This window comes from Mycena indigotica (assembly GCF_014461135.1).
Source record: "Mycena indigotica strain 171206Taipei chromosome Unknown Mind.scaff0005, whole genome shotgun sequence".
NCBI classification, from domain to species: Eukaryota; Fungi; Basidiomycota; class Agaricomycetes; order Agaricales; family Mycenaceae; genus Mycena; species Mycena indigotica.
In genome coordinates, this window is record NW_023503004.1 from 3374143 (window position 1) to 3400275 (window position 26133).

The 26133-nt window shown below is 50.8% G+C and overlaps 10 protein-coding genes across 10 annotated transcripts; 5 read left to right on the plus strand and 5 right to left on the minus strand.

Annotated features, from left to right (window-relative positions):
• Positions 1–146: 146 nt before the first annotated feature.
• Positions 147–2037, minus strand: MIND_00611100 (FAD-binding-3 domain-containing protein; the record flags this gene model as incomplete). Its single annotated transcript, XM_037362864.1, has 10 exons — positions 147–320; positions 369–650; positions 708–837; positions 886–1022; positions 1073–1120; positions 1173–1303; positions 1354–1602; positions 1658–1755; positions 1807–1823; positions 1882–2037. 10 exons carry the CDS (start codon positions 2035–2037, stop codon positions 147–149), a joined length of 1422 nt encoding a protein of 473 aa, XP_037220785.1.
• An 872-nt stretch (positions 2038–2909) lies between these two features.
• MIND_00611200 (NAD(P)-binding protein) lies at positions 2910–3960 on the plus strand (the record flags this gene model as incomplete). The annotated part of the gene is made up of 3 exons (XM_037362865.1): positions 2910–3012; positions 3054–3488; positions 3542–3960. The coding sequence occupies exons 1-3, from the start codon at positions 2979–2981 to the stop codon at positions 3958–3960; spliced, it is 888 nt and encodes a 295-aa protein (XP_037220786.1). The 5' UTR covers positions 2910–2978.
• A 308-nt stretch (positions 3961–4268) lies between these two features.
• On the plus strand, positions 4269–4953 carry MIND_00611300 (Glucosamine 6-phosphate N-acetyltransferase; the record flags this gene model as incomplete). The annotated part of the gene is made up of 4 exons (XM_037362866.1): positions 4269–4361; positions 4413–4782; positions 4829–4872; positions 4918–4953. 4 exons carry the CDS (start codon positions 4269–4271, stop codon positions 4951–4953), a joined length of 543 nt encoding a protein of 180 aa, XP_037220787.1.
• Positions 4954–5123: 170 nt separating this feature from the next.
• On the minus strand, positions 5124–7283 carry MIND_00611400 (FAD-binding protein; the record flags this gene model as incomplete). The annotated part of the gene is made up of 10 exons (XM_037362867.1): positions 5124–5159; positions 5213–5343; positions 5392–5594; positions 5643–5886; positions 5939–6334; positions 6380–6437; positions 6482–6573; positions 6630–6690; positions 6746–6879; positions 6929–7283. 10 exons carry the CDS (start codon positions 7281–7283, stop codon positions 5124–5126), a joined length of 1710 nt encoding a protein of 569 aa, XP_037220788.1.
• Positions 7284–7500: 217 nt separating this feature from the next.
• On the minus strand, positions 7501–10459 carry MIND_00611500 (putative beta-glucosidase L; the record flags this gene model as incomplete). Its single annotated transcript, XM_037362868.1, has 16 exons — positions 7501–7603; positions 7649–7989; positions 8048–8305; positions 8354–8393; positions 8446–8496; positions 8545–8709; positions 8756–9117; positions 9167–9244; positions 9293–9324; positions 9375–9434; positions 9482–9824; positions 9875–9902; positions 9951–10070; positions 10125–10140; positions 10187–10351; positions 10399–10459. The coding sequence occupies 16 exons, from the start codon at positions 10457–10459 to the stop codon at positions 7501–7503; spliced, it is 2223 nt and encodes a 740-aa protein (XP_037220789.1).
• A 1744-nt stretch (positions 10460–12203) lies between these two features.
• On the plus strand, positions 12204–13388 carry MIND_00611600 (putative isomerase YbhE; the record flags this gene model as incomplete). Its single annotated transcript, XM_037362869.1, has 3 exons — positions 12204–12361; positions 12415–12839; positions 12892–13388. The coding sequence occupies 3 exons, from the start codon at positions 12204–12206 to the stop codon at positions 13386–13388; spliced, it is 1080 nt and encodes a 359-aa protein (XP_037220790.1).
• Positions 13389–13391: 3 nt separating this feature from the next.
• Positions 13392–14980, plus strand: MIND_00611700 (uncharacterized protein; the record flags this gene model as incomplete). Its single annotated transcript, XM_037362870.1, has 6 exons — positions 13392–13670; positions 13724–13828; positions 13889–14152; positions 14204–14298; positions 14348–14476; positions 14530–14980. The coding sequence occupies 6 exons, from the start codon at positions 13392–13394 to the stop codon at positions 14978–14980; spliced, it is 1323 nt and encodes a 440-aa protein (XP_037220791.1).
• Positions 14981–15103: 123 nt separating this feature from the next.
• Positions 15104–16368, minus strand: MIND_00611800 (uncharacterized protein; the record flags this gene model as incomplete). The annotated part of the gene is made up of 5 exons (XM_037362871.1): positions 16240–16368; positions 15982–16189; positions 15836–15924; positions 15370–15783; positions 15104–15319 (listed from the first exon to the last, which is right to left on the minus strand). Exons 1-5 carry the CDS (start codon positions 16348–16350, stop codon positions 15104–15106), a joined length of 1038 nt encoding a protein of 345 aa, XP_037220792.1. The 5' UTR covers positions 16351–16368.
• An 834-nt stretch (positions 16369–17202) lies between these two features.
• MIND_00611900 (Synaptobrevin-like protein) lies at positions 17203–18173 on the plus strand (the record flags this gene model as incomplete). The annotated part of the gene is made up of 6 exons (XM_037362872.1): positions 17203–17210; positions 17606–17799; positions 17848–17903; positions 17960–17967; positions 18026–18041; positions 18093–18173. 6 exons carry the CDS (start codon positions 17203–17205, stop codon positions 18171–18173), a joined length of 363 nt encoding a protein of 120 aa, XP_037220793.1.
• Positions 18174–18310: 137 nt separating this feature from the next.
• On the minus strand, positions 18311–19283 carry MIND_00612000 (uncharacterized protein; the record flags this gene model as incomplete). The annotated part of the gene is made up of 3 exons (XM_037362873.1): positions 18311–18372; positions 18424–19127; positions 19180–19283. The coding sequence occupies 3 exons, from the start codon at positions 19281–19283 to the stop codon at positions 18311–18313; spliced, it is 870 nt and encodes a 289-aa protein (XP_037220794.1).
• Between the last annotated feature and the right edge of the window lie 6850 nt (positions 19284–26133).

Genomic DNA, 26133 nt, shown 5'->3' on the forward strand with positions numbered 1-26133 from the left:
ATACAACTATGCACAAATTGGGCAGTTTTTCCTGCTTTAAATCTGTAGAGATACAAAAAAGGGAATTTCATCACAGCGTGTCATGCAGAGGGTTCGAGGAGGGGGGGGATATGCGATTGTGGGCGTGATGGAGGCGTGGCGAATCATTAATAAACAAAGGTCGACCGTTGCTGGCCAGATGAGATCGAAACTTCCACAGTTGGCGTCAGCGGTACTTCTGGCTTTCCCGTGTCACGCGCCAGAAGACTGCCCCACTTTGTCCACCAGTCATCCACTCGTTCTGTGGCAAAATGCGAGAACATTTCCATCTCATCACCCCACTATTCTCGATTGAACGACGCCAAGTTATTAGTGGTAGAAACACGTACCATCTCCATAAAACGTTTCTCATCAATATGCTCCCAGTCACTGTAGAGCGTCATTCGCCGAATTCCAGCATCACGAGCCTTCTGTTCCGGTCCTAACGGCGCACTCATCATCGTTCGTTTCCTCAACTCCCAATCTTGAGCATAGCTGCATCGTGGTTGCCTGATCTCCTCGTAAGCTGCTAGCATTCGCGGTATTTGTGAACGGTGTTGTATCCGTGAGAAGAGAGCCCCAAGCGTCTCTGCATCCTCAATCGATACTCCCGCATTATGTTGGCCCGCAGGCTATGGTCGGCGAATGAGAAAAAACGTCCTAAAAGGAATAAACGGAGAGAGACGCACCACAAGCGGATGTGCAGCATCACCGACGATGACAATTCGGGCTCGATCACAAACACACGATTCCAGGATAGGTCGGCGTATATGGACGGTCGGGGTAACCTGGCGGACGAGCTTCATAAGCTTCTGCACTCTGAGTCACGTTAGTCGCCGAGACAGACCACGTGGAGGAACTGCGCACCTTATGTCGAAAGTGCTGAAATCGATCCCAAAGTGTTCAATTGGGTACGAAGTGTCCCAACTCTCGTCATATTGATCCAGAATTTCTTGCGGAACGTTTTGTAGTGCGATGACCATGGAAAATGCTTTGCGTCCGTTCTGAAGTTGTTGATTGAGATGTGTCAGAGTGATAAGATACGACAACTCACGACGAGACTGGCGTGGATCAGGGTACATGGTCCGAGCCAAACCCACCACTGACCACCAAGTCAGCTGCAAATTAAAGCCATCGAATGGGGCAACACCTACATTGCCATCTTCTGTCAGAGGCCGAAGGTCTTCGTCTTCCCGCATGAGTTCCGTTGGTATCGCAAGGGTCAAGCTGAGGTGACCGTCTTTGTAACCGGTAATCTTCTCTCCGACAACTTCGTTCCGTACAACTGTCATTTTCGGAGTCGGTCGGTCAATAGGACTTGGAGAAGCCACATACGACTGGCCGGCCCATCCGCTCCCACCACCAGATCCGCATATAGTCGTTCTCCGCTCGCCAGTGTCACACTAACCGCATCGCAGTCGACCGAACTAACCGAGGCGTTATATCGGAATTCCACGCCCTCCCGTTCCGCTAGTCCCAGCAATAGCGACTGAAGATCACCGTGTTGAATGAAGACAAAGCTGGCCATAAGGTCGACAAGGAAGTCCTCGTGCAGTTGTACCAAGCCCATCATCTCACCGTTAGCTAAGGTCGTGGTCAGTGCAACACTCGGCAAAAGTTCGGAAGAACATCCACGCACGCTCATTGAACACGAATTGGGGACATTTGGTGGCGAGTTTGGCGAGTTGTGGACCCAGCCCCCAGTGGTTGAGCACGCGGGTCATGTTGGGAGGGGAGCTGTCGAGTGGGTTGAGTGCTGTAATGAGGACAATTAGTCGTGCGACACACCGAAGACCACCTTGACTCTGGCGAGCAGAAACAATAAGTTATGAGAGACTACGGAGAGGTTATAGACACACGCACCCTTGCAGTCCCATCTGTTCGCTCCAGCACTGTAACATTGTGACCAGCTCGTTGAAGAGTAAAGGCAGTAGCGATTCCAGCGATCCCACCACCGACAATAACGATGCGGAGACTGACGGCCGCCTTTCGGGGGTTAATGACTAGCTGACCAGGCATTTAGAAAGAGGGAGGAAGGGAAGAAGTCCAGAAGGCCGACAGGCGTATTTATCTTTGCACCATAGATTAGGATGCTGTGATGATTGGAAGACATCAAAAGTCGACCGTTACACCCGAGGTCACGCCCCAACAACTTTCCCTTTTACAAGGTCTGGATACCTTGGAGAGAGAGAGAACTTTCCCTTGAAGCGCGCAGCTCTACTTTCGAGGACGAATACGCTGCTCGCCTCTACGCTGGACTTATCACCACAAATAACCGAACTATCTCCCACGCAATTTACACGCCTCCGTCGAAACCGGGCACACCCGTGAGAGACCCTCTTTGAGAAGTTGGGAGAATCGAGATTTGTTGTATCGTGCCTGTAAGTGAACATCATTCAACGCCCTGACAGTCCATGCTCTCCTCTGGTACTTCGGTCTTCTTTACCACTTGCCATCAGCACGTCTTGCCATTACATCTGCCCCGATGTGGCCCCTCCGCGTTCCCGGTCATACCACACAGTGCTAAGTGAGCTATTTCTGTCATCGACTTACTCGATATAGCAAGTTCAAACGCATTAAGCGGCAAGATTTACACGCAAAGAAGTATCAGGATGGCCAACAGCAACCGCCGTTATATCTCGGCCGCGGCGTCCGCGCCAGCCAGAGACTTTGCTTGTACCTGACTTCGTCTTGGCCCAACATTGAGAGGTCATTAGGTGGTCTTCCTGAAACTGACGCGCATAGATAAACAATGTCATCACTTTTGAGCATGCCTCTAATCGATTTTGATATTCCACCCTTGAAATCATGATTCAACATCGTATCCATGAAAATGACTGGCTGGATCAGACCGTCTGCTGTTCTAGATCACATGACCGTGAAGCTTTTGAGAAAACTCCAAGGCGGACGCCGCCGATTATAAATCGTCTCATTCTCACTTTCGTCTGCATTGCTCACGGATGTCTAGTCGACAGAAAGTATGGCTCATCACTGGTGAGCACACTCAGCCGATCGCATCAGACCAATTTGACCAGATCGATTGAAAGGAACATCGTCTGGGTTCGGTGAAGCTTTGGTGAAGATCCTCCTTGCACGTGGCGACCGCGTCGTTGCAAGTGCTCGGAATCTCTCCAAAATACAACATTTTTCTTCCCACCCTGACTCCCATAGTAACCTCCGCCTTCTTCAATTAGACATTCTCTCCCCGGAAGACACCCTCAAAGCCGCAGTCGCGACTGCAGTCGGATTTTGGGGCCACATTGATGCGCTCGTTAACAACGCGGGCAGTGGACAGAAAGGCATTCTCGAAGAAACGGGGACGAGTGAACTATTGTCGCAGTTTCGGACCAATCTGTTCGCCCCGATTGAGATGACGCTTGCCGTTCTGCCTTACATGCGCGCCAGGAGATCCGGAACAATCGTGATGATTGGGAGCCGAAGTAGTTGGAAGCCAGAGCAGTCTGGAATTGGTATGTTTTGTCGTATTTCTTGTTTATCTTGTAGACTCCTCAACCTCCAAAAGGCATGTACGCCTCATCGAAAGCCGCTCTTCGGACCTACAGCGAGACTCTAGCGCATGAAATTGCTCCGTTTTCCATTCGGATGCTCATCGCAGAACCAGCTGCATTCCGCACCAACACATTCAACAATTCACCATACTTTGTGGACCGAACTATATCAGATTACGACGAAATTCGTGCCAAGTCGCAGGATTGGTACTCCTTAATGCACAAGACCATCAAAGGCGATCCGGTAAAGGCTATGGAAGTCATTGCAGACGTCGTCCGAGGAGAAGGCAAAGCAGCGGGCAAGCCATGGCCGCTCTACCTGCCATTGGGAGATCTCGCGGTGTCAGGAATCACGGATAAGTGTAACACGATGCTCACAACTGTGGAAGAGTGGAAGGATGTATCAAGTGGGCTGGATATGGACATATTATGAGGTCCAATTTGGCATTGGCAGGCTGTCACGTGGCCGTGAATTTTGTGTTCATTTAATTTATTTTTGACACGTCAATGTAAGTCCAAGGGGATTTTTGAGCAGTCTTATTACGCGTAAGTCTACTTGAGCAATAGTTGCTCAAACTTCTCAGGTCCTCTGGCAAAGGCGCCGCCGATGAGAGTGAAACACGGATCACATAATTGTTGTGGATAGCACTGCATAGCCACCACCGCTGGACGTCACTGAATTTGAGTGAGCGGGTTCAATGGAACCAAGAAACCGCTCTCCCTCCCACCACCACCACCATCATGCCACTTACTCCCGACAGTGACCTCGACCTCCTTTTCCCCGCTTCTTTTATTTCTGCAGAAGTAAAATCACAGCTCCACGAATCATTGCACGTTCGTGGATAGTTGAACTGGCCTCAAGAGCGTAGCCCTGACAAGTCTTAGATTCGACCATTAGCAGCGACAGACCACGCCCGAGGGCATCTCGCTGTACTCTCAGTTCTAACGGTTGCAACTGACCATGGGGAAGCAGCCTGGCAAGCCCAGTTTCAAGCTCTCCGCAACGCACCGAACACATACTATGCCCTCGTAATCGTCGACAAGGCCTCCGACCGAATCGTTGGGGCTGGGACCCTTTTTGTAGAGCGCAAATTCCTTCGTGGGCTGGGTAGCGTCGGTCACATTGAAGACATTGCCGTCGACAAGGCACAGCAGGGGAAGAAACTCGGCTTGCGAATCATCCAAGCCCTTACCCACATCAGTGAGGCCAGCGGATGCTACAAGACTATTCTCAACTGTAGTGATGCCAACATTCGTGAGTAGTTTTTTAGCAGCAAGTAACACGCTGATATAGTCTGTAGCTTTCTACCAAAAATGCGGATTCGAGAAGAAGGAGAATGAGATGGTGAGTGGCTTGTTCTATCCTTCTCTGCGAACTGAACTTTGGTAGGCAAAATACGCTCCTGTCCAATCTCCAAGACTGTAACATACGCCCACATAGACTACTTTATATCCCATTCCAATCGCAATAATACCTCGAACAGCGACTGTGTCAGAAATAGATAAGCGACATTGAACTGTTGGCCAAACAAGGTTACTCCTCAAAGCAGAGGTCGGAATGCATTCTGCGTAATAGTTCTACACATAGCATGGTATTTAGTGCTTGGGCACAACTTCGTCATCTGGGTATAGCTAGAGGAGACGAATTTAGGCTGCATAACGAGCAAAAGCATCAACCCACAGACCTTTCCGGGATTCATTAACCCTAGTGGATCGATCGTGCTCTTGATTGACTTCATAAGGGCGACCGTCCCAGCACCAAGCTCCTCCACTAAAAACTCCCGCTTCCCAACACCTACGCCATGCTCTCCCGTGCCTGCAAAATCCGTGAGATTGTAGACGACCACTTTAGCTCAAGACTAACAGGTCCCGTCGAGCTTGATTGCTCGCTCTACCATTCGATGTGCGGCATCATGCACCTTCGCAAATTCTTCTGCATTTCGCGATAGCATTAGGGTGTGGAAGTTCCCGTCCCCTACGTGGCCGACCATCGTATAAGGGATTCCATTGGCAATCAGATCCGCTTTGGTCTCGAGTACGAGCGTAGGGAGTTGCGAAACAGGCACGCTGTAGACAGCTTAAGCCCCCAAGCCAACAAGGAAGTTGCGGCCTCACCAAACATCTGTTGCCAGACCTTTCGACCCAGGAAGTATCGACAGACCGATATGGTGCGCGTTTTTGCGGTCCGCCCAGATGTCTTCTGCCTCATTATCGTTTTTGGCCAGACGAAAGTCGATTCCCTGATGTTTCAGACAAATTTGCTTCGCAGTCCGAGCAACTTCGGACAGGACAGATGCGTTTGCGCCTTGGAATTTGAAAAACAGGCCGTCGGAAACAACATATTTGTGGGACGATGCTCCTGGGAACACTTCCGGATGAAATCCATCATGCGTAAGTGGTAAGGAACTGACCATATTTATTCGTAGCGTCTAGAAAAGCATCATCGACTAGTTCGACACATTCTGCAACGAGTTGGCTTTGGGGCGAAACGAGAGCTATGATACGAGGCTTACGAATACCCTGTGCGACACCACTTCGTAAAATCTCGATCGATGCCTCAACGGCACACTTGACATCTGGGAACTGCACACTCGCTACGGTCGTAGACATGACAGGTGCTAGTCGAATGGTTGCTTCAGTGATGATACCCAGTGTGCCTTCAGCTCCGATGAACAGCTTGGTGGTATCAAATCCAGCAGAAGATTTCCGTGAGCGACGCCGGGTCTTGATGACTTGACCATTTGGTAGCACGACAGTCAAGTTGAGGAACCATTCGGCTTTTGCGGTCCCATACCGGACAGCATTAGCTAAAAGACATAAGCAACTCGGAGTGAGCAAAGCAAAGAGCTCACTTCCAGAACAACCAGTGCTCGCCATACCACCGATTGTGGCTCCTAGAGCAGGATCTATCTAGGGTGTGTTGGTAAGACCCAGACAAGCAAAATAACACAAACGGGAAAGAAGAGAGGTATGCCCTTCTCCTTCAGCGTTTCATTGAGCTCCACCCAGCTAACCCCAGCCTGACATACAACGTCTGCATCAGACTCTGGTCAAGGCATAAGCATGGGCTCCAAGCACTTGGTCGCAGCTAGCCTGACTGACCGTGTATCTCAAGTATTCGGTTCATTGACGATACGTCCACGCAGATACCGCCTTTGGAATTCTCAAGGCAACTTCAAGTTAGCTTTTGAGAAAATAGAACAGCGCAGACGACGTACCCCGATGAACTGACCCTCCAATGCAGTCCCACCGCTATACGGAATCATCGGCATTTTATATTTATTCGCGATTTTAACAATTTGGACGACATCCTCGGTCGATTCGGGGTACACAACCACGCTATGAGGCACGCCTGACAAAAAGTCAGGTTGGAGGTGAACCGGTGGTGCAGCCGAGTCTACCTGTGTGGTATGTGTTTGTTGAAAGACCGTGGATGGCTAAATCATCGGAGTTGGTTGACACCACGCCCTCGCGAGTCAGAAACGCCGTCCTAAGTTCTTCGATGGCCTTGTCGAAGTCTTTGGGAGTCCCATAAGCGGGCTTCACCGGTAATTTGTCCGAGGGAAGGAGTTGAGAGGCACCAAAACCAAGAATCAACCCCGCGCAAAGAGATGAGATTAAAGCTGGAGAGGTGAACGGAGGTTTGGGTGACGAAGCTGTGCTGGAAAGTCGCAACGCTTGAAAACCGCAACCAAAGGCCGGCCGGCGCCATGAGTTCATGGAGCGCGCCACGAAGGTTCGCATCGGGCCCGACATGGCAGACTGTGGAGGAAGAGTGAGCACGACATGAGTGTTCGCTCGATATTAGCTCGCGTGAAAGGATCAAAAATAGTCACGTGCATCATTCAGTCAACGTCAAAAAAGTCTTTAAAAGAAAACGCCTGATTGCGAAGTACAGATACAGAAAAGGAGAGTATTCGTCCGGGTATCTCGAAATAATACACTAGTGGGAATGAGTGTGGATGTCAAGGGACTAGAAGGTCCCCGTAAGTCGGACATCGTTGATGGATGCGCCAACGGTCACGGTGAATGTGCCAGACGGACGAACCCAAGCTTGAGTGATGACATCCCAGATACTGTTGGCATTTTAGCACTGCCGTAGCTGAATTCAATGAACGAACCTCATCTCCCTAGCCGAAATGCTCATGGTCACAGTTTGGCTAGCACCAACAGCTAGCGGCCCAACCTCGTCGAACCCACGAAGGACTCGCTTGGGCTCTCCCGCAGATGCTGGATACGCAAGATAGAGTTGGGGCTTCTCGGTACCCGCGAATGCACCAGTGTTGGCGACAACGAATGTTACCGTAACACTTGAGGACGATCCTGAGCCAGTCGACGTAATCTTGAGGTTGGAATACCCGAAGGTAGTATATGAAAGCCCGAAGCCGAACTCGTAGTGTGGTACAATATTCTTGGAGTCCATATAGCGGTAGTCGATGAGCAATTGTTCTGTGTAGTTGACCTGTAGAAAGTAATGGGTCAGAGACAGAAACAAGCTGAGCTTATCGAGAAGAACTCACGACAGGGAATCCGAGACTGTTGTAGACAATTGTTGTTCCATACGAGGCTTCGTTTTCATCAATACTATATGGCAAACGGCCGCCTGGGTTGACTGCGCCATAGAGGACATCAACGAGAGATGGTCCTGTCTGCTCCCCTGGTGCGCCAGCGTAGATGATAGCAGTGATGTTAGGGTGTTGGCTCCAACTCAGATTAACGGGCCCCACGCTGTGTATGACTGCGATAGTGTTACTACACACAGCCGCAACAGCCTCGATCTGGTGAAGCGTGAGTAAAAGGACACTGGTTCTTATTTTGATGCCTACTAGGCTACCCTCTCGCCACCATAATGCTAGATCATTACGACTATTCCGAGATTACTGATGATTTTTTAGAGCCACGAAAAAAGGCCACTCACTCTCCCATGTTCCCAACCACGGTGCTGTAGAATCCAAGTTCGCCGCTCATCCTAGAGAAATTGAGCACAATGAATACCCTCATGGTGAATTCTACATACGCGTTGCCAAACACAATGCAGACATCCTTTCCCTTGGCTGCAGCAGGTCCGGCATTGAGGTCGTTATTCAGTGACGTCGTGATGGTCGCCGAAGTTCCAACAAAGTCTTGAATAGCTTTAATGGGAGGAACGATGAAAGCAAGAGAATTCGAGCCAGATCCCCAGCTAATAATACGGGTCAGTAAGCTAATGATCAATGGAACGAACATACCCAATGCTCATAGTCCCATCGTTGCATTCGTTCAGATCGTTGCAGGAGAGATTGGGATAGGTAGCATCTAAGCCAATGACAGCCATGCTCTTGATTCGGGACTGCACAAGGGGTAAACCACGAGTAGTGGCGCCACTAGGAGTGCCAGTCGTTGTCGTACGATTATTCTTGAGAAGAACAGCCGATGCGGCGCCAATTTCACGGACGAGAGCGGTGTGTGCTTCCGAACGCACTGAAACACCCAAGTTAAGGGAGCCAGAACCATCGGAATGCTGCGCATCAAAGTTAACAGCTGGATAACCAGTCTCTTGTCCAAGTTTATAATATCCAGCCAGTACACGAGCGGCCATCTGGTTGAGGCGCTAATACGAGAGGTTAGCAGGTAACCAAAATGAAAGTTGAATTATCCACCGTCACGTTGACGCTTCCCCCGTTGACAGCATTGGCCAAGTTACCGCCTCCGGTCCCGAACACACCCCCACCGATAACCTAACGGGAATAAGCTAGCTATTGGTTTGAATTCGACTGGAGATTTACAATGTTATCACCCGGCTGTTCCATGTCAAGGCCTGCCAACCCATGGTCAACGCGACAAGATAGAACATACATAGGCACAAACCAGCATTGGCATTGTCGGCAACTGAATCGTGAGTTGCTCCCCAGTCTGACATGACATAACCTGATCATGTTTAGAGGCGATCTGACAAAACAAAAACATGAATTTACCCTGAAAGCCAGCGCTTCGTATCAGGCCGTTGGGTCCCATTAACCCGGCGTTGTGACAACTCGATGTGCCATTTTGTTGGTTATACGCACACATCATCGACGTGACATTTGCCTCGATCGCGCGAAGGAATGGGTAGAAGTACATTTCGTGCATTGTGCGATCATCGATTATGGCGCTCAAACCATACCGCCAGTGTTCCTGGTTGTTTGCGGCGAGATGTTTTGCACAGGCTTGGACGCCAACAGATTGAATCCCGGCAATCGTATAATAGGCTCCTTCTCCAGTCAAGTACGGGTCTGGACCAAAGCTTTCCCAAGCACGGCCAGCTTTAGGATTGCGCATCTTGACGAGAACTTCAAAAGTGTTTCAAGATAGCCAAACAAACAGCGCACCAGATCCATCGCAGGTCCCAATAGGACACTAACACGCAGTTCAATCAAGACGCGCCAAGTTCAAGACATCACTCACTGGATGCCTTTGCCTTTGAACTCTTCTGCCATTGCCTGACCGCGCGCTTGCATCAGTCTTCGAGAGAATGTTGCCGCAGTGTTGATGCCTGATGGGAATCCAGTAACATTCTTGACCAGTCTGACCGGGAAAGAGTCATTGGAAAGTGATCAGAAATGTCGTTAATGAATGTACCTAATGCCAGCAGGACCTAGTCTGAAATCAAACAGTGTTGGTGAGACAATATTTGAACTGACCATCGTTCATACAGATTGCTGGTATTCCGAGTCGGGGGACGGGTGTTGTGTTGCCCACACAACGCGACCGAAACTGACCTACGCCTGCGAGGAGACCGACTTTCTCAGTCAAGGTCAAGTTGGCCACCGTAGCGTTAGCTAACGCGTAAGCTTGCTCCCATGTCCCTATGAGGGTGTGAGTACACGAAGAAAGGAAATGAAAGCAGACGAACTGAGAGTAAAACCATGGGCAAAGGCTATGAGTAGAACGAGGGCGAGCAGTTGACGAGCCATTGCGATGGAGGAAGCCAACCAACCCAGAGATCACAAGTTTGATGATACGCGTAGTTATAAAGTGTGGTCGCGTCCGCATGGATCTGCAGACAACATTTATTGGGAAGGTCCGTCATCTGTCACCTGGCTCCAATACTGCTTGAACTCAGATTGATACTTTGGCAGTTGACTGAACCATTCCTTCTTTGCGCACTAGGGGTTTCGGAGCTTCTTTTGTAAGGTAGTGAGACGATTCAGCGTGGAGGCGTCTAGCTTCAGTACAGTTCCGTTGGCTCAGCTTGGCCATCGATCGTGTTTTGTCGGTCCTTGGCAGTGGCTAGGAAAGGACAAGTTCAGGGTGATACAAAGTGTCACATATGCACTCATTGCCTCTTGAACTCATTCACGAAATCGCAAGGCACTCATGTGAATCTCAAGACGAGGCTGCATCTAAAGCTCCATGGAGCTCGATTGGACCTCTTTCAGTCGCTTGCAAGGCCTACAGAGTCGTCGTTTTGGAGAAATGGTTTTACATCTTGCTTTCTCAGACGCCCAGCGATGCGGCGCGTCTTGACGCTTTCTTTCCGCAAATCTACAGGTTATGGACAAGGTGCTCCATCCCTTAACCTGGTGCCTTCTTTTACTGACCGAGCTAGGGAGCTCCACGTTTCTCCGAAGCAGAACGAAGAACTCACATGGGACCTCCACGTCTTTCGCCGCCTTCATCGCGTCCGATTCAATCATCCTTCTGTTTCTTTTCCACGAACAAGAACATTTGGAGTCTTTGGCAATGAGACACCTCCCACCATCGTCGAACTCGAGTTACGGCACCTACCCTGGCCACGTCCCAATGTGTTGTCTGAGATCGCGTGGATGTTTCCACAGCTCGAGATTCTTAAAACAACGCAACGCTACATATGGTTGACTATTGTCTAGTCCTTGGGTTATACTAACCTGAGCTGGCAGGTGTGATCTTTGCTTCACCTGTTCCAACGTGCAACTGGCCGGAGATGTTCCTGCGAAGCTCGTCTACACCAATGGGCTTGGACTCCCGGTATTTTTCCATTTGTCCATTTTGATTTCGGCCTCAGTGATTCGCAGATACACTACGCTCGCGCCCTGTTAGCGCTTAAATCGCTTCGGATTGTCCGTATAACCGTAGCATATTGGGAGGGAGTACACATCATGCTAGACCTGAAGGATCCGTACAAGGACATATGGTCTGGAGAGTGCGACAGCTGTGTGGGTATGTTATATGGTGAGTTCCTTTGAACTAGCGGTCTTGCCAAACATTCAGCGTTAATTAGGCGACCCTGACTTCCGCGATAAGTGGCGTGCTCGAAAACGAGGCATTGCCTCAAATGAAGACGATTCACGAAAAGTGTATCTCAAACCTCCGTCTCTTCAACTGGTGGAGTGGGTATTTGAACGCAATGAGGGTGCAGTCGATGAACAAGAGGAGGAGGCGGAATCGGGAGACGATGAAGATTCGGCCAGTGGATAGGAAGGTCGAAAAAAGAAGAATCAGAGTCCGCCCGAAACTCACCATCCAACGTCTTGAAGACTTGTTCTGCGGACAACAATGATGTCAGGATTTCTCCGATAACGCCGTGCCCAAGGTCTCACGCCCTCGCATTGTGCCAACGACACCTATTCACGCGACCAAAACTTTTCGTCGAAATGTTGTATAAGAAGGATCAATATTCTCCGATCTCTCTCTTGCTCTCCACCACCACCTCATTCCTACCCCGACCCTCATTTAATCATGGTGAACATCACAATCTGGGCTGGCGGTTACGACGTCTTCATCGCTGCATATATCTTCAACACAGCGACCTCGTCTTTAACGCTCGCCAACACCTTCCCCTCTGGCGCGAGTTGCTCGTGGATTACTGGTCACCCTACCAACAGCAGTATTCTATAGTTCGCTCATTGTCCTTGGCGAGGTGGCACGAAACTGACAACTCGCCTTGTAGTGCCACAAACGAACTTGAACCGACTGGAGCACTGCAATCGTTCGACATACTCCCAAACAATGTTCTTTCGCCTGCTGTCGACACTATCACATCCAGCGGGGCGGACCCAGCTTTCGCTGCTGCTGTCAATGGCGGACGCGAAATCGCCATCATGAACTACTCGAGTGGCAACGGACGCATTATCCCGACCACAACCTCGCCAGAAAAATTCGACAATAATGCACCTGTCATCACGTTTCCTGTTCCTCCAGGCGGCGTCTCACATCCACATATGGCTGTCCAGTTTGGAAAGGAGATATTCGTCCCCGACTTGGGTGCAGACATGATTTGGCGACTTAGTCCAAGTGGCAAAGCTGGCGTCTATTCTATCACTGGCCAAATTCCGCAGCCCACAGGAAGTGGCCCTCGCCATATGCGTATCAGCAGTGCGTTGCTCTCCTCTTCGTTCCTGATTGAAGTCATGGGTTTATGTAACAGACGATCGTCTCTATACTCTTCACGAACTCAGTTCAACCCTAACAGTTCAGACGATACCATCGTACCCCAACGGCACTTCGCATATCATCTCCACCGCTTCCATCATTCCACCCAACCCTCCTTCCAGCGCAGAGTGGGCTGCAGGTGAAATACTCATCCCGGCCGCTTCCCAGTCTTTCCCAAAGCAATATATCTACGTTTCGAATCGCAACACCGGAGTCCAAACGCCGACTGGCGATTCTATTGCTATCTTCGAAAATGTCGGTCAAGGCACTGCCCGTGAGCACTTGAAGTTGGTCACTCAAGTATTCACTGGACTGGACCAAATACGTGGGATGGAATTCTCGCGTGACGGCAGATATTTAGTTGCGGCTGGGAAGGCCGGCGACGCTGGTGTTGTGGTTTACGAGCGGGTTGATGGCGGGCGAAACTTGAAGGAACTGGCGAGGAACAAGGATATACCAACAAGAACGAGCTTCGTTTGGGGAGAAGCTTAGATAATGATTGTTACATTGTTACATAATCTTCAACTGTTGCAATCGACCCTGATGTTGGTGAAGAGCGACCCTCAAATTGAGGTATTGCGGACGCTCCTTGCCGAAAAGACAGAGCAAGCAGCTAAACAAGAGAAAGAAATCCAGCAGTTTAGGCTGGACCAAGCCGTCAACCGGAAGAAAATCGTCGGGTTGACTGCTGAACTAGCCGAAGCTGAAGCTAAGCTTGCGCGACTGAGTCGCATAAAGGTCAAGGAAGAACCAAGGACACTTGAGATTATTGAGGTTCGTGCACAATCAAATGGTTCTGATACTGTACGCTGAACACTGGTTCATAGGTTGACGACTCGGATGAGGAAAGTAAGAACTCTCTAGATGTGTCAGTGGCTCTCGGGGAGCTGCCTCTGCGTATAGCGTCCCCAGTCTTCCTTCAACATGAACCAGTAAGCAGGAGATTTAGAACTGACCCATAATTCTCGCATCTCTAAATCAGATTTGGACAGTCCGACCCTGAGGAAGGATTCTCAACCCCGACAAACCGGAAACGAAGACGTAAACCACAGGAAGTGGCGGTTAAAGAAGAGCCCCAAGATACCGTCGTGGATGTGGTGTTCAAAACAGAAAGCGCGACCGAAGTCAGACACGTTATATTGACCAAAAATGAAGACGGCTTCGATATATTCAGGGTTGACACCTTTGGGGCGCGTGCTCCAATCGCAGTCCCTAAACGATTTTACCGTGCTTTCAGCCGCAAGCAAATCAAAGACGTTGGTTTTTGTTCAATGCTGCGCTTGCCAGTGGTCTCACAGATTGCTAAGGTTTTCGGAGGGTGTTTACAAGTCACTCGGCACCATTGGACCAAGGATCCAACGCACCGGCGAAAGGAGAACTTCTCATCTAATACCCAGCCCTTGTTAGTCGACGGCATGTGAATCGCACCTGCCCTAACACAACTCTTGTAGCGCAACCTATAATCGCAAATGGAGTCACTCGCTGCCAGCACACCCCGGCGCCCATGGAATCGGCATTTGCAATTTACTCGACTGTCCGACCAACCCAGAACCCATCCCGTTGTTTGTCGGTGAGGGCCCGTGAGTGCCTTGACCTCCATCGCTCAACTGACGGTGTCAAACATCACGTGCAGAAGTGAATGGTGTCTCATGGGCCTCTACGTGTACCAGCAATGTGGAGAAGTTGCACAACAACATCTCGACCGACTTCCAGCCCACGTTCTGAAAGCATGGATCGACGGCTTCGTGACTAAACGATGGGGGGACAATGAAATCAAACAGAAAAACATGGAACTCCCTGCGGACCGAAAGATCATCCGGAATTACCATGGTGTCCTCGCCGCGTTGAAAGATGGCCGCCTCGTACTAAACTTCACCATTCTCGAGTGCGTAGGATACCCTTATGACTGGTTTGAGCACTTGGAGGAGTATGAGGCACAGATGAAGAAGAAGGACGCAAGAGGCGCACCAAAGAGGAAGCGGGATGAAGTAGAGGAAAGAGACTCCGACTGCGAGTCAGAAGAAAGTGACCTGGGATTCTCCCGAACTGTCCTCAGGACCTCGCCACGAAAAAGACAGAAATGATGGAGGACAATGCCACTTTCAAGGGACAAGTCTGAGTTGGCTTTGCAAGAGCACTATTTCGGTCTGGGTATACATGAAGTCCATTCGAACCATCGTACATGCCATAGCCTTCTAAGAGTCATTTCAACCTTTCCAGAAATTGTCGTAGGACGCGCTCATGTTGACGCCCATTGTGATGTATGAAATCAGACCCTGCGAAATGACACCGCCGAGGAAGTGGGTCTTGAAGATCGGGTTGTAGCCGTTCTTATGAGAGTCCCCGAAGATATTGAGCGAGTCACGCCAGTTGCGCGTCCTGCCTCGCGTGTGACGAATCGGGTTCTCGGTATATGGATGCATCTAAAGCTAGATAAGCACAAATTCCATGAGAGAGAGGATGTGGCACCAACCCCATCGATAACAACGTTGATATCATCGTCAAAGAAGAATTGGCCGACATGGGCAAGACGGCCGCCAGAGAAGGTGTTGTTTTCCGGGATTGGTGTCCATTCTGGGAACACTTTGGTGTGAATGTGGGTTGCGCGACCTGTGTAGTATCCGGGAAAGATACTCGTGAATTGAGCTACGCCGTTGCGATCCGTTGGCCAGGCGCCGCGCAGGAAAGTTTCTGATTTGACGGTTCGCGGGAAGGCGGAAAGCAAACCGCTGCGTGCTCCGCCAACTTGAGGCTGTTCGTCTACGAGATGAGGGGCGGGCACGGGATGGCCCGCGTAGTGACCCGTGGCGTTAGCCAGCCAGATATCGACCAAGACATTGGGGACAGGTTTGCATGTTTCTACGTCAATAACGCCAATATCAAGCAACTTGAATAGCAAGGTCAGTTGGGGGTTGATTGAGACATAATTCTGAACGCACTAGAAGGAGGCCAGGTTGCAGTTCAGCGATGTTTTGTCTGATTGGATGTCCAGCAGTATGATAATAAGGTCCCTCCGTGACCTCCGGTGCTAGTTCGGACCGTCAATATTGGCGAGGAACGGGACCAGAAAACGTTATCCACGCACTCAGAACACAAGTGTTGTTTTCAATGTGCGTGTCTTGAACCGGAGAGCAACTCAAGAACTCCTTCGCTGGGCTATCGACTCCTGCGAGAGCTTCTTGCGTAAAAAGTTCATCGTAGCTGGGAAGACTGGGCTGTCCAGCGGATCCAAGTGCTTGCTGCGAAAACGCGCGTCTTCGAGCAGCTGTGAAGTCGGCTACAGCAGATGTACACTGGAAGAATATTGCTCTATTGAACAGAGATAGCCATGAACCATACGAACGTGGTAGGCAGCGTTACGAAGATTGCTTTCTAGGACCTTCTCTTCAGGTGTTGACGCGGACTTGTGGGCGAGAGCAGGGAGCACAATCGCAAAGAGAACGAAGGGCCGCATCGTGGTTGTGGGGGTCAGCCAATAGCCATCTATTTATTCGCCACAGTCTTTGATCCGGCCAAGTGTTAAACCTTTCTCCCGCCCGTTCGCATCGGCCGCGCTTCTCTTCCCACGGTCATTCATGCAACAGAATCTAGGCCTGCACTTGCTGAAAGTAGGTGTCGGCTTCAGATCTTGGAAAAACTGTTTTATTCAATACCTCTTCGCCTACTTCCACCGAAAAAATACAACGCCATCATGGTCTTTGTGTACCGAGAAGAAGATTCTTCTTTACATATGAAGGGCCGAGGCATTATCAGGAAACCCAGCAGCCAAACTTCTGAGGGTACCGTAGCAGGATAGCAGTCAAGCAGGACTCGCTGTCTCGTTACTTATTGCACTCTTGATAAAGGCCTTGAGATTTGTTAATATGCTTCCGAAGACAATCATGCGCCTCATAGGTTCTCCGCCTCCAGAAGAATCGCGTGAGATTGAACGGTCGTCTCGAAAGACCTTATGAGAGCGGTCGGTCGACGAAAACTTGACGACATCCTTACAATTGGGAAGCTTTGGTCGGGCCCACAACAAGCACAGAACAGATCTTTCGCAAGAGATCAGACGGAGTACTCTTTCTCACTCGTCATCGCTCGACGGCATTCCAATAGATTCCGCACGAAGGCCCAGTTGTGCGATGACTGACATTGACTGCATATATATTGTGTGAACAGACTGCTTGATGTACAAAGGACGGAATAAGGAAAACCGCGTGAAGTCGTGCATTGGATGAGCGCAAAAATAAATGTTTTGTGCTTGGAAAGATGCCCAGAGCTAGGATTCAGACGTAGAATTAGAGGTCGGGACCACAAAGCACAGATGTCAAAGTAAGTAGCAAGCCAGGTTGTCGCACTCGGTTGTGATGATGTTGGCCTGTGATTATTTCTTGGCGACGTGAAGGAAGTAGAGAAGGTACCCAGAGCTGACTGCGCGTCGCATCTACCAAACTTCAAAGCATGTTTGAGATGTCTAAAAAAACTTTGCAGTGCGGCCACAGGCTGGTCTTGGTGTTGGCCGAAATCTCAAGGCAGTGATCCTGTCACAGCCTGTCACCCCACGCCTCCTCGTCACTCCTCTCCACATCGTTTGAAACGGTAGCTTTCTCCTTCTCCGTCCGCCCACTGACCTCAACTGTCCATTGCAGACCCACACGCAACCGTCATGTTCGTTTCCGCCCACGGCTTCTTTCCCCGCCCACTTATTTTCCATCCTGCTTTTCCAGGTCTGAACCCTACGACCCATACCTCCCCCGCAATGGTGGCCCTGGTGGACCTTCTGCTGGAAATAGCCAAGGAGGCAATGCCAAGACTGCCGCCATTCAGGCCCAAATTGACGACACCGTCGGCATCATGAGAGAGAATATCACCAAGGTCGCAGAGCGGGGCGAACGTCTCGATGCACTCCAAGACAAAACCGGTGAGTTCCCCTCCTCTCCCTGGCTTTTCAGCACTCATAATCCTTCAGACAACCTTGCCGTTTCCGCCCAAGGCTTCCGTCGTGGGGCTAACCGTGTCCGAAAGGTGTGTGCCAAGCTCCCTTTTCGGCGCCTTTCCGCAGTCGCTGACTATTATTACAGAATATGTGGTATGTGTTGCTCGGTCTCCGTTTACGCATTTGATTTCACGTACTGCACCGCTTTTAGGTGGAAGGACATGAAGGTGCGTGCTTTCTGCTTACCCTTTGCCAACCTTGCCGACGCCCTGTGCTAGATGCGCCTGATCATCGGCGCTGCCATAGCGGTCATTATCATTATTATCGTCGTCTCTGTAGTTAAGGCGACAAAGAAATGAGTGTACCCCTCTTACCATACCACCCACCATCCACGCGTATCATCATGCTCTATAATCCTGCCTTCCGCGCGGACCTCTTGTTCTGATATCTTATCTATTCTCTTTTTCTTCGTGTACAGCGTCGGTCGTCGCATTTGCTAATGTGGATGCTCTTGGGTCCCGCTCATGGGCCACTTGTACTCCAGCCAATAAGACGATTCTAACCATCCTGTCAGTCATTTTTTCAGTGGAAAAAAATTTATCGGTCAACCTTGAATTTCACCACTGCGCTTTCTGGCTATGAACCTATCGGCAGCAGCCCAAAAGCCCGTCGTCGTATCGGTATTGAGTTCCCAGTCCCTCCAAAATACGGTGAATTGCAACCGGCTAACAACGAATCGAGGGTCTGCGCTAGGAAACGGAGGATGGTCAGCCATTGCACGGGCTTCCTTGTGTGTTGAAGGCATATAGACCAGTGCTTCAAGTTTTGTGCATGTTCCAGCGATGAGGATGAGAATGTCTGATGTTGTGTCCGTCAGACAGAGATGGGTCAGGCTCGGAAGACTGGCGAGTGCCGAAGAAATGAACACGTCGTCGTCGGTGAAGGTGTCGAATATTTCCATGTGGGTGACATTTGCAAAGCAGGGGTAGCGCGCGAGGCCAATGTCGGGCATGCTTGAGTAGCCAAAAACAGCGTATAGAAACCCGCTCCAGCGACGAACACCGCTAATCTTCTTGACGGATTCTTGTTGGAAGCTGCCCCAGATGCCACTCACGGCCAGGGCGGTGAGGCGCGGACAGAGCGCGAGCAAGTCGTGAGCGTAGTCTTCGGTCCATTTTCCTGCCCCAGTTAGGTACAGATTGCGCGTGTGCTCGCTGAAGAAGCGGGGTGGCTTGACATATATGGTGCGTTTCAGAGAGCGTCCTTTAGGAGAGTCGTCTGTGATGAGAGTGCGGTATAACAGTGGCTCGATCCTTCTCCAAATTGGCCTCAACAGTGAGAAAATGATGTAAATTTATTGGTTACCATTTTTGCACTCGTCGAGCGACGCGTAAAAGTGAGGGTATATTGGATAGGTCATCGTGAGCGGCCTTCTCGAAAATGAACCGTTCGAGTTCGAGAGGAAGCATATTTAAGCGCACGTGCCACGCACGTGCTCCTCAACTTTGATTCAACCTTCCATCTGCGCATCAGCTAACAGCAATGCCGACTCTGTTCGGGTGTAAGAGAGACTCAGAGAGATATTTTAGGAAATCTTGCCTTCTTGTCGGGACAGCCACTTACTAGCTATCAACTTGAAGCAAGTGCTCATGGTCAGGTTTTCGCTCCGAGTCCAATGTTCGCGCCCTGGCTGCAATGTCGTGTTCGGGGAACACCATTCAAGCGGAAAGCTGATCTGCAACTATCATCCCCTCCCGGTTAGTGTTCTTCGCAGTGGGCACTTCACCTTTTTAGTTGAAACTTTGTGCTCAGCCAACCTTGTACTACGGAACCAGCCTGAAGGTGACCTTATTTTGAGGGCTGCTTACGATCTCCCCAGTTAACGTTGTCATAGGGCTGGTTATGCTGCAATACCCACGTTACAGAAATTGAGGAGCTCTCTGATATCCGAGGTTGTGTTAAGGCTGGCGACCATCTCTTCTGGCCGGGCAGTGTTGACAATGCGACGAGTCATGATGTAGAGGTAAGCTTGGATGTGAGAGTGCATGAATATGTCATTCGATCCAAATCACAGTGGAAATGGCCAGTCGAACACTGCGACTACGGCGACTACATTCGAGCTTTTATTTCCTTGAAGGATATCGATGCTCGCGCAAGCCGAATCGTCTTCGAGAGCTACCAAGTATGTATTCTATGGCATGGGCCAATGTTAATCGCAAACGATTTTCCAGGTCATCATGCGGTTGTCAACTCTGTCCACAAGCTCATTCAAAATCCTCAAATTGTTTGGCCCGATTAATCCTCGAGCCTCCACCTTTGTGATGACCCCAACCAAAGTATTCCGGGTGTCCAAACACTGAGAAATACATTTGACTCCTCCAGGTAGAACTTACCCTCATCAAGACCGACTCTCGGCGCTGGTTTGCACTCGAGCCAACCGATAGCATCTCATCCAAACCTACGGATCCCATCCGGGCTCAATCGCAACACCTAGTCTCAATAAAACTTCAGGCTGATGCCCCATTTCAACTCCCAAACGACCCTTTGCCGATCAAGGTAGAAAGGAGTGTCATGTACAGGCTCAACCCCCAAGCAGTTGAAAAATTAGTATTATATCTGCATGACGCTGCGACTCAGGGCACTTTTCGCAGTTACCATAATGAAAGGGCCCAAAAACTCCTGGACGTTCTGCAAGATGTGAGTGGGTCAACTTGAGTATCCAATTTGTTTGAGACGTTGTGGTAGCTGGGCTCGGCCGCGTGTGGTCGCTCGAATGATCTAATGATAGTGTGACTACTTGTGACATGATCCGGCTACGGCCCGATGCCGACCTCCCATCACAGGTGCCCCCTTTTTAAAATGGCGGCGTCCTCGTCCGCCTGTGCGCCTTCGATCCGCTTCAGCTCTTCCTCCATGTCTGCTACCCGTTTGCGCTCGGCCATCTCGCCCGCCCCTCTCCCTCTCTACCCTTTTCGTTTCGTCATAGCCCACTACCACTTGTCCCTTCTTTACCCCTTCCATGAATTCATGCTGTTCGATCGCTAGTTCCGTGCCTTGTCTCGGTGTGAACCTCCTCAGCCTTCGTGCGCTGTAGTGCCCGGATACTGCCACGCCGTCTAGTGTCTCCAGTTCGTAGGAGTTCACTCTTCGCATCTTTATCCTGTGGGGTTCGCTCCATGGTCCCTGGATTTTGCGATCCGCGCTCAGGGTCTTCATCCTCGCTGTGTCGTATACCTGTATTAGATCACCTATTTCGAATGTCACCTCCCCGGCCTTGGATTCCTTCACTGCCTTATCGAACAGGGCCTTTCGCTTGTTTTGCGTGGTCTAACCTGTTGTCGTAAGCGTCCAGGCGTTGCTGCTCAGCATAGCGCATGTGTCTGTGGATCTCCGCCTCCGTTACCTGTGTGGTCGCCACCAGCGCTGGAGTCGGAACTGTGTTGACTGCTTTTGCGAACAGGATCTCCTTCGGGGTGTACCTGACGGACGGCAGTATCCTTTGGTTCAGTATGTGTAACGCTTGCCTGAAGTACTGCGACCATGTCGCTGGTAAATTTTCCGCCTTCATGTTCCTCCAACCGTCCTCCCCCAGTCTCGGCGCGCACAATCTCGCCAACACGAAGATGAGAAGTTTGTTGGTGCCTTCTACCAACCCGTTAACCCACGGCGAGTACTTCGGCACTGGTGTGAACTGGGTTCCCCATTTGTCGCAGGTCGCCTTGACTGCCTTGTTGACGAAATGCGATCCGTTGTCCACCATCAGTGTTTCCGCCGGCATATAGTCTCTGAAAAGATTGTCGAGTACCTCCACCGTATTCGCTCCGGTTCCTGCTCCCTTGTAAACTTCTCCCCAAACGTGTTGAGAGGCCACATCTATGTATAACCCGGTTGTCTTGAAGCCGTCCTCGCTGAGTGGAAGCGTCATGTAGTCCGCTGCTATGAGTTCGAAAGGGTGCCGCCTGACTATTGGTCTTAACAGCGCGTGTACTGCTGTCGGGCCGAAATTCTTGCATTCGGGACATTCCCGTATCGCCGCCACGATCGAATCGTCCAATTTCGGGCTGTGGAATTTGTCCATGAGTGCAATTTTAATATGGTCTCGATGAAAATGGCCCCCTTGTGCGTGTACTTTTGCTGCTTCCTTTTTGGCCTCCTCTTTTGTGATACACTCGCGGCTTGGCCTTGCTCTTCCTCCCGTTGCACCTCCTAATCTCCAGAGCTTTCCATTCTCCACGAAGTATTGCGACGCGCGATGTCGTGCGCGTTTGCGTTCACGTTCGCTTCTCCCGAGATCCAACTCCGTGATGGCGTCGATCACCTCTAGGTAGACTGGCTCTTTCCCGGAACCGTTCCCTCAGCGCAGCTGTTCCGCTTGGTACGGGCATTACCAAGTAGTTCCCCTCCGCTACGCTCGTTGTAAACACGTCGTTCACAATCCCCGCCCTTGCCTCCCAGTTCGGGGATACTGTCCATTCGCTCCCGTCTTGGTTTCCTTTCGGTTTCCCTTCATCCGCCCCTGGACAGCGCGTCTGCGACGACATTGTTCTTCCCTTTGATGTGTTCTGCCCCAACAATGTGGTATCCCATGATGCCATCCCTCCAGCGCGTGTGGGTGACATTGAGTTTCTTGTTGACCATGATGTCGCGTAAGGCCTGGCAATCTGTTTCTAACTTGATGGGCTGGCCCCAAATTATGTCCGAAAACTTGTCTAGAGAATATTTCAGTGCTGCGAATTCAAGGAGGTGAGGCTGATATCTCTCCTCCGACGACGAGGTCCTCTTTGACGCGAAGGCTATCGGGTGGCGTCGAATTACTTCCTTCCCTCCTGGCAACGTCGTTGCCATCTTTTGGGAGAGCATTCCCCGCGAACGCTTCCTTGCTCCCGTCAGTTGTGACTATGAACGGATATTTGTCCACCGTTTCGTAGTTCGGCGCTCGCAAGACCGGCTCCCTCAACAGCGTGTCCTTCAGGTTGATGAATGCTCTTGCGTGTTGGTCCGTCCAGACCGGTGCCAACTTAAAGGCTTTCATTGCTGCCTGGTAAACTGGTTTTTTTGGCGCCTGTGGGAATCTTCACTTTAGCTAGCAAGTCTCTTAACGGTTTTTCCAACTTAGCGTAGTTTTTAATCAGATCTCTGAAATACCCTGTTAGGCCCAGGAATGCGCTGAGGTTGGCGGCATCTTCGGGTTTCTCCCATCGCACTATTGCCGTGAGTTTCGCCGGGTCCGGTGACACGCCGTTTGGGCCGACTCTTGCTCCCGCAAATATAGCCTCCGTCATGAACAACTTGGTCTTGGCAGCTGACAGCGATAGCTTCTCCTCGCGGATCCTGGTGAATATCAGCCTAAGTTTATCCATCATTTCATCGAAACTATTGGCTGCTGAACCGCTATCGTCGACGAAGAGTTCCATAATTCTCTTGACTAGCAAGTCTGATAGCTTCATTGCTGCCATGTGCGCGAATTCCGTTGGCGCGTCCGTGAGTCCGAATGGCATGCGCATGTACGCGTAATAGCCCTGCCCCGGCACGAACATTACAATATAAGGCTGCACATCCTCTGCAATCTGCACAGCGAAGAATCCTGATGCAAAATCGAACACGGACACGTACCTATGTCCCGACAGCCGTCTTTGCTTTTCGCGTATGTCACCCTGCGGCATCGGGACCACCTTGAGGAGCTCATTCAGCTCGTGGAAGTTTTGGCATATGCGCCATTTTGGTTGCTTCTTGACCTCGGGTTCTCGTTCCGCTTGTTCCGTTCTTGGCGGTAGATCGTAAACCGGCGGCAATCCTGCCTTAATGCACTCATCGTTGAGCGTATGTTGAAGCTCCTCCAGTGTCATTCCTCCCCCATCGTGTTCCTTTTGCGCCAACTTTATGGGTGAGACGCATTTGACATCCCTCGGGTGTATTGGTCTGATTATGCCTGCATCTTCCAGAATCTTCACCTGCTCTCTCAGGTATTGAGCCTGCGGTTGGGATAGCGGCTTCTGGTGAATCTTTGTGCTGAATTGATGGTCCTTCGGAATATGTGGTGCGTATTCTGCACCCTCTACCGCCTGCACCTCGCTCACTGCCAACGCGAAGACATCCGCGAACTCCGCCACTAACTCCTCAATCCTCTTTCTTTCCTCCATCGTTACATCCTCCCCAATCTCCACCGATTTCAGAATTCTGTCGACTCTTGCTGGATTGAAGGGATCGGTTGCGCGTGTATAGATGTTTGGCTGTTTCTGGCTTTGAGCTGTGTCGACCTTCACGGTATGTACCGCCCGTGGTTGCTCCTCTCTTCCTCCCTGTTCGTCCATTCCTAATGCTCTCATTGCTTCCTCCGCTATGGCTCTCGCCGTCACCACCTCTGTCTCCCCTTCCTTTTTCTCCTCCCCGTCTTCATCCTCCCATTCTACCCATTCGTCCTCCTCTTTTCCCCCGCTTTCCTCTTCTTCTCCATCTGAATCCACGCCTTGTACCTGTAGCGTATTATCCATATAGAATATATTGTCGTTCACTTGCCTGTTTTCCTCCCTGTTCGATGTTGTCTTGCTCTCTGTCCCCATAGTCTTGACCCTTCGCGGCTTCGCTTGATTGTTGAGTGTTGCCTTTGCTTCTCCTACTTCAAGCTCAATCCTGTCGTTCTTGTAGTCGTGTATTACCCCGAAAAGCGCCTGTAATGGCTTTCCGAACAGGACCTCCCAGCCTCCTCCACTGTCAAACACTTCCAGCGCGACTGGTGCTCGCACGCCTTTAATGGTCGCTATTCCTGTCCATCTGCATACCGAGGGTATGAGCTGCCCACTGGCCATTCTTAGAATTGTTGTCGATGGACTTCCCGCTCCCAATCGTTTCAGGTTCCGTTCCCATAGCTTTTTGTCTAGCGCTCCCACCAGGGCACCTCCGTCGAATAGCATTCTGACTTGAACTTCTCCATTGGTTCCCCTCAGTGATGCTGCGTGCTCAAATGGGCTGCTTCCCTCGTTTCCTTCCGTCACCGCACCGTACATGTCAATAACGTTGATTTGCTTGTTCGAAGATACACGCGTCATTCGTACGTCGACGGGACCGAGGCATTTCTTTGGCCGCGTTTCCCGGGCTGACTGTTGGCCTTCTACTTTGCCAGCCCTTCCCCAAAACCCTCCTCGCTCAATCCGTTGTTGAAGTCTTCGATAGTATAGTCCAGAAAATTGACGCCTACCACGTTTGGCCTTGTTGTCGTTCTTGCACGTCCTAAGTATCGGCTACATATCGCCCTGAATGCACGTTCGTGCCTCGGCACCGGCTCCGCCTTACAGTTCGCATCGCTTGCGCGGTGGCTTGGGACTGTTACCTGACCGCATTGAAAGCACTCTCCAGAGCAGAGCTCCGCTGTTCCCGGGCTAAGCGGGTACCCTATCTGCTCTAGCGCTGGCCTTGTTTCCCCGCCGTACTGCCTGTTCCACAACTCGATGAGCCTCCTGTGGTAGTTTCTGCCATTCTCCGTGTCTGGCGGTGGCTTCGTCTTTCCCACGATCTCTCTGAGTCTGTTTAGGCCTTCTTCGGACAGGGCTTCATTCCGCTGGTTGAATAAATTCCCTCTTCCACCTCCACCTGCCTCAAAGACGTCGCCACCTGCTCTGTTCGTCGTGACCTTTGGCGTGTTAAGGTTTGTCGCAACCAGTCTCGCTGCCATTTTTGAGACCGGAGTCGTCGGAGTTGCTGTCGTTCTCCTTTGAAGCTCCGCTATCTTGTCGTCTCGTTCTTGGTCTTTCTGTTGCTTCTCCTTAGCCTCCTTCACGTCCTCAAGGAGTTTGGCTCTGTCGACATCTTTGATGGCTTTCGTGAAATCGACCCAGTCCTTTGGCTCTCGTGGCAGGTGCTTCCGCAAGGGTTCCGGTATCGCGTCTCTGACTTGATAGATGTAACTCGATGTGTTCGCCACGCCCGCTTTTCTCGCTAATTCCAACAACTTTTGGGCGTATTTGACGTGTGTGTCGCTACCTCCTGGCCCGCTACCTCGACCGTTCCTCCCAATTCGCTCAGCGTGAGTTTCAGCCCAACGAGTTTCTCTTGGTATTCTTGTTTGGTGGGCTCAGCCTCTTCGTCTGTTGGGAATTGCGCCAAGAACTCTTTTGTAAAGTCCGCAAACTTCGCGATGGGGTTGACTTTCTGTCTTTCTGCCCACCATTTCGCTGCTGGCGTGCGTGTGGGAAAATGGTCTCCGACCGCGTCTAGTCGGTCGCTGTCTGAGTCCCTTTTGAGGTCTCGGCTTCGAATTCGGAACTTTCGTATGAACTCCTCGGAATTGACGTTGTTTCTTTCGTCTCTTTCGTCCCCGTAGAA